The 13,628-nt window shown below is 33.4% G+C and overlaps 1 protein-coding gene across 1 annotated transcript; it reads right to left on the reverse strand.

Annotated features, from left to right (window-relative positions):
* Positions 1-6,154: 6,154 nt before the first annotated feature.
* On the reverse strand, positions 6,155-11,515 carry LOC128132938 (serine/threonine-protein kinase BLUS1-like). Its single transcript, XM_052769952.1, has 13 exons — positions 11,502-11,515; positions 11,208-11,299; positions 9,543-9,677; positions 9,368-9,371; positions 9,108-9,189; positions 8,925-8,990; positions 8,702-8,857; positions 8,544-8,609; positions 8,385-8,453; positions 8,198-8,266; positions 8,000-8,061; positions 7,834-7,904; positions 6,155-6,318 (listed from the first exon to the last, which is right to left on the reverse strand). Exons 1-13 carry the CDS (start codon positions 11,513-11,515, stop codon positions 6,155-6,157), a joined length of 1,050 nt encoding a protein of 349 aa, XP_052625912.1.
* Between the last annotated feature and the right edge of the window lie 2,113 nt (positions 11,516-13,628).

Consider the following 13,628-nt stretch of genomic DNA (forward strand, 5'->3'; position numbering starts at 1 on the left):
AAGTTTCCTATGTTGTTCTTTTCTTATTTCAGATGAATGATGTAAAGCTGTTAACTTCGCATACAATGGTTTAGTAGAGTTACAATAGATGTTTCTTTGTGCTAGTAACTGTTGGATTAGTGTCTAAGTCCATAACTATTTTGGTATGTACTTGACCGGATGGTGCATGGTCCTTTTGGGTTGCCTTCACCAAAGCAACTTGATAGGATGAATTATGGAGAGAAAGGATTAAATATGATTTATTAATATATTATGAGAATAACATGTTAAAGGAGAAATCATATTGTTTAATTAATGTTAGTCAATAATTAATTGGTAATTAGTTTTGTGACTAAAAGAGATTAATTAAACTTAAGGGACTGGAATTGTAATTATAAGATAATTGCAATTTGGGCTATGGATTTTATTATATTAAGGAGTGGACGAATTCTATGGGGATACCCATAAGGAAATCGTCCAAGGCCTTAATTAAAGGAGTCCACGGGTTGCTTAGGGCTTAAGCATCCAAATTAGGGTTTCCTTATTAGATAACCCTAATAGCCTCACTATATATATGATCCTTATGACCCAAAAATATGGTGAATATTTCTTCTAGGGTTTCACACATTTTTTGGTAGCCTCCATCCTCTCTCCTCTTCATCCTCTTGCTTATGGTGTTTGTGAACCATTAGAGGAGTGACATTTGTGACTCTAAGCTTTCTAAAGTCAATACAAGGAGATTTGGGATTGTTATTGCTACATAACAATCAAGGTATGATCTTAAATCTATTCTCATGTTAATATGATTACTTGAATGCTAGAATTAGGGTTTATAGTCTTGGATAACTTGCATGTACAATAGAGAAACCTAGATCCAAGCATTAGGGTTTGTATGAGCACATAGGATGTTCTTATGACTAAAACCCATCAGTAACAACCTAACCTCTTTATCTAGTTTGTTCCTATCACAATTTACATTTTTCAATTGTAATTCAAGTTTATCTACTCTACTTCATTTTAATTCTAATTCTCTTCTTGTCTCAACTAGTTGCAAATTTAGATTTTGAGCTTCAGTACTAGCAGACACAATAACATAATCAAAAAAAGTCACAGTATCATCAAATGAAGTAATTTCAGCATCATAAGCAAATAAAGGAATATTAAATGATTCAAGAATAGCATGTACCTTGGTGGTCATTGGAGATTTATCAGTGGACTTGAACACAAAGCTTCGTCCAGAAACATCCTCTTCGCAATTATCTTCATAACTTGCGAACACTGCACCATGATTTGGGTGCCTCATTTCTTCATCATCAGATCCTGAAGATCAGATCTGATAAGTTCCACTTTCTTCTTCTTCAGAAACTCCTTTTGCAACTAATGACATTCCTTTTGCCTTTGCACGCACCTCCTCAAGCTTTTCTGGGTAGTAGGCTTCATCTTTGATTTTGCTTTTCTTCTCCTATTTCTTTCTCAGCATGTAATCAACTGCGAAGTGATTTGCACCATTGCAATAATGACAATAAATTCCAGAATCACCTTTTAGTTTCTTCTCTTCCTTCGCATCTTTCTTCTTTTCTTTAACCTTTTCCAATTTCTTCTTTTCTTCACCTCCAACTTTTATGAAACCACTCTTCGCATCATTTGGCGTTCCTTTTGGATTGAAAGGCTTTTTGAAAAATTTATTAACCCTGTTGTTTGAATAGAATGCAACTTCTTCGTCATCAGAATTCATTAAGAGACCTTCATTGTCTGATCCTTCCGTTTCACCAGTATCAATTTCTGAAATCTTTGAGACCAAAGCCAAAGGACCTCCTAGACTCTGTTTCGATTCTTGAAACTTTTTGTAACCTCACTTTCATGAGCTTTCAACTGATTGTAGAGATCATTCAACATGGAAGTATCAAAACTTTGTTGGTTCTTTATCATAATACTCACACTTCGCCATTCCTTGCGAAGGCCCATGATGAATGTAAGATTGTATTCCATGAGAGATCTTGTGATTCCATACCTGGTGCAACGATAGAGAAGCTCATTCAGACGATCATAGTAGTTTTCAAGAGTTTCAACATCCTTTTTTCTGATTTCCTTAAGTTCAACAAGACATTGCTTAACAGAATTGATCTTCGTCTTTTCGCTACCTTGATACTTCTCTTTAAGAGTGTTCCATATCTCCTTGGCTGTTTTACAACTACGAATGTAATTATAAACCACAGGAGGTAAAGAACCTCTTAGTTCCCTCATACATCTCTTCTCATTCTTCTTTAAGCAGTTCTGTTGTTCAACAACATCATTTGAAGTAGCAGATACTCCAATTGCTTGAACATTTATAGGAGGTTGAACTGTTCCATTGCTGCAATTCCAAAGGTCTTCATCAATTCCGTTTAAGTAATCCTCCATCCTATCAGCCCACTGATCATAGTATTTAGGGATTAACATTGGAATTTTGGTTGAAGAACCAAGTAAGTGAGAGAAAGAAGTCATGGTATTCATGTTGAAGTTCGCCATTGATGAACATGAGAATTTTTAGAAAGCTATAAAAACTTGATGAATTTGTGAATTGATCAAATGAATTGATCACCGATTGCTAATCGATCACTCGACTAAACAATTCAAATGCAGAATCGATTCAAATATGAAGATCAAGAGAGATTTTCAGAACCAAAATGCGCGGAAAATATTGAGTAAAGTTACTACTCAAATAGCAAATGATTCTAAAATGAAAATCAATTCAATGCAGTTTGAATCCTGCTCTGATACCAATTGAAGAGAATTTTAATCGAGATTGAGAAAGCAATCGTGATTGTATGAATGAAAATTAAGAACACAGAAAGTAAATATTAATCAGATCTTATATTGATGAAGAACTGATTACAGACTTAAGCAGAGAGAAATTGAGAATGATTAATGAATCACTCGTGTATCTAATCTCTAGTTCTAACCTCAGTCCCTATTTATAGGCAACCTGAGTGTACAAAAAATATACTAAGTCCTGAACTATACGCTTCGCACAAAAGAAGACTTAGTAAAATAACTAATATGTGAAACTAAGCAAACAAACACTTCGACTTTTACAACATCTAGTCTCTACAAAGAATAATACTAATCCTATATGGCCCCAACCACTTTTGAGAGTAAATAAAACACCTTTTATTTAAACACCATATTGATTACTCATTATTCATTGTGTAATGTTTTGAATAATCACCTTTATACTTGAATCAATAACAATAGTCATGCCATGCTCCAAGCATGCACACTATGTTTGTCTAAAAAATATCTATGCCATACTCTAAATATGTACACTATGTTTGTCTATGATCCTTACTTTTTGGAATAGATCAATTGAACATAATTCCAATGATTCTTATTTCACAATCCCAAGTCCTTATCGTAAATGTAAGAATTCCAAATTCCTTCCATTTACCGAAATCCGTTGTATTCTAAACTTATATGCATTGATCCTCTTGTAATGACTATGCACAAACTCACAAAGACTTATCAACAGACATCACAAAGTATTCCAATGGAGAGCAATTCCATGGAAACAAAGTCTCAAATTCAAAGTACATTCCTTTGAAGATCCTTCTTGAATTAAGTTTTCTAATCCTACATAGATTTAATGAATAACTTCCATGTATGAAACATTTCCATATTCCCATTCTGACTATCACTTCTGAATAAGAGTTGCCTCCTTTCAAAATATGTCAATATGGTCCTTTTCAAAAGTTTACACCATACTTCCAACTGTCCATGAGCAACCAATCTTTGGTAAACCTCAGATTGTCCTTGAAAAATGCTTAATCATTCTAGTTATATCCAATTCTAGACCTTTTTACCCTCTTAATGCCCTAGGCATTTGGAAAATTTAGAAAGGATAAATATTATAGCACACGTAATCGATCCTATACCCGAAGTATATGGAACGCGATTCATGATGTATCACATAAAGACATGATACTTGACCAGTCTTTTGCTACAATATTTCTTGTAATTTGCCATGTTCTCATAATTCGAATTATGAAAAGGGATGCCGTAATCATAATCAAATTTTGAGAACGCAATAAACATTGCCATATATAGAATTTCCTTATGTTGAACCATTACAACATAGCATTCACACACACACACACACACATATATATATATATATATATATATATATATATATATATACTTGACTAAATTTGATTAAAAATCTCAATCTAAGCTTTTAGAATTAGAACGAAGTATAATTTCCTCTCCCTTAATTATAGGAAAACAACTTTTCCCAATTGAAACTTTTGTTTTCTATAATTAACATTGCTAACTTACAACACTTATCATAATTGATTATGCTCCCACTAGCATAATAATTACTAGCAGAACAATTATGCTCCCACTAGCTTTGACATGTATCCTTAAATCAGTTGTACTTCTAGAAATCAATATTTTATTGACTTTCTTACCAAAGCTCAGATTTCCCATACGAGATGCTTTTATAAGACTTTATCAAAATCATACGCCTTTTCTTAGATAGCTCATATGTGTTTCTAAACAATTTTTTGGAACTATGAAAAAGAATGTTGTAATCATAGTCTCAATTGTTTAGACCTTTTTCATTTCTTACAAGTCCATGTTAATGTGTCGGTTAACCACACACGCTCCACTAATGACTTTGAGAATGCAAACATCACAATTGCTATCTACTTAAAATCTATTTAGCGAAAGCGTTTCCTCATCATCATTTTCATGAATCAGAGAGAAACCTTATGGCATTGAGATTTTATGGTGTATGTGTTCCTGTCCATGTGATTTTGTCATAACCTCAAGAGGAGGTTAGTGACAAATGCAAACTCATATGGACTAAACTTGTTAAATCTTGACTTCTTACCACCTGACAACACAAGGGCCTACCATTGCTTCCAAGTAGTTATGCAAACAAATGAGAACTCATAGAACTCACCAGTATAGTCAACTTTACCTAGAATGGACACGGAAAAAAGAATATGTCAACATGTTAGGCTATAAACCTTAAGTCGTGTGCTAGTGATTAACAACATGTTTTATTCTTGATTAGTTCTTGAAACTTTTCAATATGTTTAGGACTCCCACTGACCTCCTGACATATAAGATTCTCTTGTCAAGAACTATTCCTTGACAAAGGAAATATTCAAGAGTTAGTGTGGATTCTTATCAAGACAAACACTTCGCAACATTGGCCTTAGTTGTCCTTTGTTCACTACTAGAAAACAGCCTTTTACAACGTGCAATGCGTGTCGTAAAACGCTCAGACGACGCGCAAATGCGTGTCAAGGAAGGCCCTGTCATATTGAGAGACGACACGCTTTTGCATGTCGTCTATTTACGACACGCATTTACGACAAACATTTACCACGCTCATTTACGACATGTAATGCGTATCAAGGAAGAACCTGTCCTAAAGGAAGACGACATGCATTTACGTGTCGTAACCTTATGACGCGTGTTTATGACTCGCATTACGTATCATTAAAGCCCCTGTCAAGAAAGGTTATGCCATAAATGAAGATGACGCACATTTTTGCGTATCATAATTTTAAATGTTTAAAAAAGTATTATTTATAGATTTATTAATTTTCAATCAAATTTGCATTTAATGTCTCATAATAGAAAATAAAATATCATATAAAAAAAATAAAATCCATTGCATAAAATTCAATGTCATACAAATAATCGTTCCATAGAAAGATAAAACAAATCAATAGAAGTTGTAACAGAAATTTACAAACTAATAGTTCTAAAAACCTAATGTGTGCCTCACTATAAACAAGATTTGTTCTGATTTTTTTAAATGTGTGCCTCACTTGTCTCCACTCTTCCTTAGTAACACCACTCAAGGACTCTAAATCTGTGAACTTGCTCACAGTATCTATATTGCCTGCAAAATAAGTGTGAAGATGGATTATTATAGAACTTGCTCATAGTATCTATATTGCCTGCAAAATAAGTGTGAAGATGGATTATTATAGTGTAAGTGAAGTAAAAAACCTTGAGCTTCCTCCAATGGGACACATGGGTAGTCAGACATGATCCACTTTGCAAACACGTATATCTCCCAATGTCAGATCAACTTTATTTCTCCAAGTGGAAGGCCATATGAAACTATTTTGTTTTTAAACTAAATTTCATTGCTAGAAACATCAATAACTTGCTTTTATTTATCAAAAGAATCACTAAATGAAGCAGAAGTGTGAACTGCTATTGTTTTTATTCCACTTCGAGCAGCTTCTTGTGTAGGTATAAGCATGACATCTTGTGTAGGTATAAGCATGACAGGTTTCTTTAGAACATGATGTGATTTCAAACACACTATTGATTCTTAAAAATGCACAGATAAGAAAAAAAATATTATAACAATAAATCCACAATCGTCACTCACAATATAGTTCTGAATCAACTGCTTAGATTTCTCACGTGACCGTTTAGATGTTTCCATTGTCATAAACCACTCATTATGTTCCCATTTCCACAACTTCATGAGTTCATTCGACTCCACCAGAATGCTTTTTCTGTTATCTGCTAACCTCTCCAAAATAGTAAAACGCAAAGGAACATAGATCATTTAACACAAAACATAATGTAATAAAATCTAGAAAAAACAAGGAAACCGGATAAAATATTATTTAGGGTTTAGGGTTTAGTAGTAATTTTTTTTACCTGCAACAGCCATCAGGTGAGTCATTCTATGGTTTAATTAACCATCGTACATATTAACGCCTTTGATCTTATGAACAACCTTTCCACTGCTTACCCTGTTCAGTTAATAATTTCAGAATTGAAAATATGATTTCAATAAACTGTAAATTCTCAAAGAAATTATAACACCATTTCTCATTTGTTACTTCTTTCTAAATAGTAAACATGTAGATGAAATGACTTCTACTGCTTCCAGCATTCATCTCTACAGGAGTTGACAAGTCAATCAAACAACTAGCATAAATATGAGAGAGAGAGAGAGAGAGGAATACGAGTCTCTCCAACAGCTCTGTTAGCTATCCCACCCTGCATTTGTGATTACCAATGTTAAGAAGTAAAAGATAACTCAATATTTAGTTTTCTTAAAGAGTATTTTTGAATTAGGAAAACTCATAGTTAGACTTTGATCTTACACATAAGACTTTCAATGCTTCGTCTCCATCTAGTATCGGGATCTGTAGAACGAATGTTTAATCATCTTTTAAGCTGATAGGGTAATGCAACAAATTGGAAGATTCCATACTCCAGAAAAAAATATCCCATGTGATTTTTGCTCTTTAATCTGTATGTTGTCCTTGGATAAATCAAAAAGGTCGCTGCAAGAAACACCCCCAATTGATATTATAAAACATAGTTGAAGAGTAAAGATGAAAGACACAAAAACTAAGATCAGTTGCTAACCTAACTCTCTCCGTATAAATTTCCACCTGCGTGTATAATACAATAATTAAATTTCATCTAGAAAAGGACTATTGAAAACAATGTCTTAGATTCTAGTTCAAATGGAATCATATGATTGGGAACCCATAATTAATTAGAGCTGATGATGGATTTTATCAATAGATTGTGAGCTTTCAGTTTCACACCTATTTTTAACAACAATAAAATCAGGAAAATAAAGTACTTACAAATATAATCAATAATGAAAGAAAAGTAAAAACATTTCTAAAGTACGAGTCCTGTTAGACTTTGAATGATTCAAGATTGCAGCAGCCACAAGAGCTCCACTTTGTGTTTGGCGATTTCTTCATGTTCCTATTGTTGTTAAAATTCTATTTTTAACCTGTGCTATTGTTGCTTCTTTATCTGCTTGTGATTTCTCTGTTTCTTTTCTACTTTATTCTTCGAAAATAATACTTCCTTTATCATCAGTTTCTGGCAGATTACTTTCTTTATTGATTAAAGATTCAGATGGGACAACTTCATCACTGAAGGAAAAACAGTTAAACATTAAAGACTAATATAAAAAGAACAACAAAATTAAGAATAATTGGTAAATAAAAGTTGCAGGATAAACATGGACCTAGATTCAATGTCGCTTGTGGAATCTTTGCCAATAGTAGTAGCCTTCGAATTGGATGCTTCCTGTAACAGAGCAAAGTTAATATTCCCAAGTTTGGATAATATTAATGTATGTGTGTGTGTAAATATATATATATATATATATATATATATATATATATATATATATATATATATATATATATATATGTATCCTTACATTATTGGCAAATGAAGTTGAATTTACATCATGGTTCCTGATATCTTGAATTTCGTCATCATCTTGCACCTCCGTTGAATATGAACAATCGAACATTTCAGTTATATTCGATTATTTAACAGTTACCATATAAAGGATGTAAATTTTAAAAAGAAAAAACAAGTTCTATTATAATTAAGATGAATACCAAGAATGCTTTGAATTTTAAATCTTCAAGGTCAAAATTCCAAGCACTAACACCTCGCTGATACTCACTCTGTTTATCATCATCAACAAGAAAAAAGAATTAGACACACAAAAACTATAATTAGAAAAGAAAAGAAAAAACAATAATGCTTCTTCTAACCACTGATATGGTCTCTTGCTCAACTGAAGGCATCTTTTTAAGTGCTAGTTGGGCAACATCTTTTAGCTGCAGATAGATATTTATGAATTATATATAAATGAATGTGAAAATACAGTTTTATAAATTATATGGTGGATGCATACCTAGAGGGCTTTGACACAATGCCAAAGTGGTGGCAAGTCACCAAATAATTTCTTGACAGGGAGTTCTGGAGCTTTAGCTTGCTTAAAAAAAGAATGTTTTAACAACTTCTCAGCGGTTGGCCTTTTTATTTGACCTTTCACCAAACACATTGCCACCAGTTCTTTAAAAGACTGTTTTTTCACAAATCCAACTTACTATTACTCCTCAATGTAATTGCAAACACCAAGTGAAATAAACAGAAAATCGTTTATCCTGGTCGTAATCAAGTCTAGGTGGCGCATTTTGAATGGTCATCAACAAAACCTGTGGCCACACAAAACGATAGTACAATTAAACATGTGAAGAAAACTAATATATATATATATATATATATATATATATATATATATATATATATATATATATATATATAATACCAACCTTCATGGGAGGGTACTTTGAGAAAGAGGCATGACCATGAGCCAACTCAAGTGCAGTAATTCCAAATAACCAAATATCAGCCCTGTAAATAAATGATCAACAGAGATAAATGACATTGATTTTTTTTAATTTAATATATATATATATATATATATATATATATATATATATATATATAATATAAATTCCTAATAAGGAAGAAAAAGAAAAAACAGTGACTTGAAATCTTCTCCACTTCCAGGCTACAAGACCTCTGGTACCATCCTATAAACAACATAAATAATATATTAACGTCAAAAGTGACGACAATAAATGGTTTCACCAAAAAAAAGTAGTTTGACTTTGAGCATGTACAATACGAACCAACAAGGAGTTCCTACAAAATTATTTATGGAACGTTGTCTATCACTCTATCAAACATACAGGCTGAGATACCAAAGCCTCCAAGCTTTATCACTCCATTAGTGTCAATGAGTATATTTCCAGCCTGATGATGACTTGGAGTTGGAGTTGGAGATAAAATTTCTTCCTTTTGAATTTCATCGAGTAACGGGTCCTCACTCTGTCCTCCTGGTTATCCTTTAATCTGAACAAATTATTAAACGCAATATCAGACATACATATTAAAAGTTTTAATTACAAGTATATTGGTAACATCGACTTACAAGCTTCGCACGAGCTTGTTTCTTTTGGGCTTCTCTTGCTTTCATACATATGCATTTGGTGCCATATAATCCGACAAATCTGATACACCGACCCCAAAAAAAATAAGTATCCTAGAATGAACTATTCCATTCCTTTTCTGATTCCAATTGCCTATTCCCAATGGCGGATCCAACCGGGAAGTCAAGTGGGGTGCACATTGACCGTTGACTTCACTGTTTTGTCCATGTTATTCTGTTAACTGTTAACTGTATGTTATTTGTAAATCTTAACATTTGAGTTTCTACCTGGAGAAACACTAAACACAAGAAACAGAGAACAAACATGGGATGAGAAACATAATGGAAGGGTATTTTGGGAACATTTTCTGTTGGATTTTTATTCAACTTAAAAAACTCATGGTAAATATAAAAATAACTCCTATTTATACTAGAAAAGAAAAGCTAACTAACTATTATTATCTACTAATAAATTGGTAGGGAAAGATAATGAATCAAACGCAAAAACGGATATTTAAAGATTGAAATTTCTGGATTATTCCAAGATTATTCTCCCGTCGAAATAACATTTTGAATTGGTTCATACAAAACCATTACCCAAATTAAAAAACCATTACACAAATTAGAGAAAAATCAAATTTCACAGTACAACATTCCAAATAACATTTTGTATCAACTCATCCCACCAAAAATTAATGAGAAAAATCATATTTCAGAGTATAAAATAACATTATGGTGAAAAAAGAGCCAAAATTATGGTGAAAACTTCCAAAAAGAGAAAACATTGGAATTAATCCGTATGAGTGGTAACATCTCTTCATTTCTTCCATCAACCATGGATACAAAAGCTGTAGTAAACATCTTTCTAAATATTGTTATTGGGAAAGGGAATAATGGTAATAATATGAGTGATAATAATTGTTACCTTCGGAGTACTTGAGAAGAGTGTTTCAAACCATTGATCCTTGATCAAGCTGCAAAGTGAAAAAATTCAATAGTATTCACTAGTAACCAAAAATATATTTCAAAAGTGGATCCCATAGCAATCTTCCACTCTATTCACAACCTTTCTCAAATCAAATTTAAGAATAAGTTACTTCTTGACAACGATTGACAACACCAACATAACCAAGTTTAAGAAGGATTGTTTTGCCAAGCAAAAGATTACAAGCATCAATGCCTCTGTCCATGATATACAACTGTAGTTACAGAGACAACAGATGTTCAAATGCCTTAGAAGAAAACAATATAAAATTCGAAAAAGTAAAGAAGAAGAAGAAGAATAAGAAGAAGAAGAGGAAGAAGAAGTAGAAGAAGAAAATGTTGACCTTTGTAATTACACCAATTGTACGATGACCTAAAATGAAAGGGCATATAAGAGTTTTAGAATTAGAAGCAAAAAAATACATTAACAAAGCATAGTATATTTGATAATTACCATCAGGATTAGCAATCCCTTCCATTGTAAGTGCATCTGAGTTTGCTAAATCTGAATTTGCAGGTGTAATGGCTAAAACTATACAACGTGCGCTGCTTAATGTAGGAGAATATCATTTCACAGAACATAGTAGAGAAGGAACCTGGACATGATGATAAGAAAAACTTAAAACCTGATCACTGCAGATTACCTAAAATGTCACAAACCATAGAAGTTTCTCTAGATTAATTTGGGGAAGTTGCATAGAAACTGAAACATACATAAGCCCTAGAAATGTATTAACATGTAAAGTACCTAACTGATGCCATCATTGTCAAAAAGAAACTCCCAGAAGATCTCGGCGATGCCCAATCATTGCGGTCCAAAGAAGCAAGATCTGCAATATGTGTTATGCAATTAAAATATCAGAAAATCACAAGCTACATAGAGGTATTCAGAAAGATGGAGAGGGTATATAGAAATCGGATGTATCCAGAATTCAGAAATTAAGGGAGACACAGAATAAATGATTCTTGAGAGTTACTGGTTTACTGCTTTGCCTCGTCTCCATCTTGATTCTTTATTAAGAGTCAAGTTTTGACACTTGGTAATTTCCACTCTCGGGTCATTGCCAAATCGATTGAAGTTCCGCCTCGAACCTAGCAGTTTCCGTGGGGGAATAAAGACCCTAGGTGTTGGTCGCCATTTATGATTTTCAGCAATGAACGCGGGTTTTTAAGAAAAAATTATAGAATGATTATATGATTTGTGGAGGTGTATAACAGAGAATGTATCATGGTTAGGGTTTTCAGAGAGAAGGGAAGAAGAGAACAAAGGGATCGATCTTGAAGCGGGGTAAAGAAACACGCGTTTTGAGTAAAAATATAAAGCGGCATTGAGAGAGGAACAACATTTTAGATAAAGTGCCCTCCGTGTTTTTTAGTTTTTTACATGAGACACTAATTTAAGGGCACACAATAATGCGTGACCTAAATCCTTAATTTTTTTTGAAGAGATGACACTTTTTTAATGTCACTCCCTTATGCGTAACATAAATTAATGAGTGTCGTGGCTTGCGCGTCTTAAAAGGGTCTTTTTCTTGTAGTGGTTTTATTCAAAACATCACAACTTACCAATTTCAAATGTACAAGAGTAAGAAAACATTTTACTCTACATTTGACAAATGTTATAAACCTTCTAAAGATTATGTCACTCAAGTTATAATCTTGGAGTATGACTCCAAGACTTGTTTTTGTATTGAAGTATGATTTATCTTTTGATTCAACCATTTCAACAATTCACAATTCCTCTTCTTAGACAAACAAATTCACTAAGATGTCCTTAGAGGATCAATTGTGATATGGTATCTTAATCACTAAGATAATCATAAAACATGATACTAAAGTAGTCTCCCATCTTTTCAGATTTGAGAAACTTTTTTCTTTCTGCCTAATTAGATTCTTCTCGTTCGTCTTGCCATTCATTGAAACTTTTTCAATGTTTCAGAATCATTCTTAAACTTGTAAGCACAACCATATTTTACTAAACATTATTAAATCATGACGAATAGCTATATCATTCTTTGTGGCGGACCTGATCAACACAAAACCAAGTGTACCCGATCCCCTAGTCCTTCACTTGACTTACATATACATGTGGACAAGGAGTTAGTCTTAATTTCCCAACGATGAAAATTCTCATTCATCACACAATAAAAGTTGCATGACTCCAAGTTTCTATCCAAATGAAACTTGATTGATGAGAATCATTCCTTATTTGGTAAATTATGTGTAACATCCCGAAGTTATCCATCGCCGAAAACCCATTTCGTCCGTAAGACCCGTTTTTAGCAAATTCGTTCCGGTTTCGTTTTTGGGCTAATTTTTTCAAACTTATATGATTATTATAATCTAATGAGTGTCCAAATCCCTTAGGAACTCATGAAATTGGCCCAAATTATTGATTTGAAAATTTTTAGAGTCGTTCCCGCCGGATTACGACAACTTAATCGGGTGCGACTAAAAGCCTCGTTAAACGTCAGTATCGGGTAGAATTCCACCGTGTCCCCTGCAGCTGTTTCTTTCGTTAGATCCTTAGCTCGAAAACCTGCCAGTAGGTTTGCTGGAACCCTTCCTAGTTGTGACAAGTGCAACTTTCATCACCTCACTTCCATCCCATGTATAGAGGTGTTTTGCAATAGTTGTGGCAAAAAGGGACACACGACGAAAAACTGTAAGACACCAACTCAATCAACCAGTCAAGCTTCTGGAGCGGGCATTGGTCAGGCCTGCTATGGTTGTGGAGAAGTCGGACATTACAAACATCTTTCTAAACTTAATCCTTCGTTAGTAACCGAAACGTGTACCGTCGAGATAGTTAACAAGTGAGAAAGAGAACGTTAACGTCATACCCATAGATTGTATCCTCAATCCGAACAATTAT

Source organism: Lactuca sativa, chromosome 3 (assembly GCF_002870075.4).
Source record: "Lactuca sativa cultivar Salinas chromosome 3, Lsat_Salinas_v11, whole genome shotgun sequence".
Taxonomy (NCBI): Eukaryota; Viridiplantae; Streptophyta; class Magnoliopsida; order Asterales; family Asteraceae; genus Lactuca; species Lactuca sativa.

What these genes read in the sequence shown, in the direction of transcription:
- LOC128132938 (XM_052769952.1), bottom strand. An exon ending in TGCCACCACTTTGGCATTGT is followed by an intron (nt 8,610 to 8,701) that starts GTCAAAGCCCTC and finishes ATCTATCTGCAG; the next exon opens with CTAAAAGATGTTGCCCAACT. An exon ending in AGAAACTGATGATAAAGGAA is followed by an intron (nt 6,319 to 7,833) that starts GTATTATTTTCG and finishes TGCATTTTTAAG; the next exon opens with AATCAATAGTGTGTTTGAAA.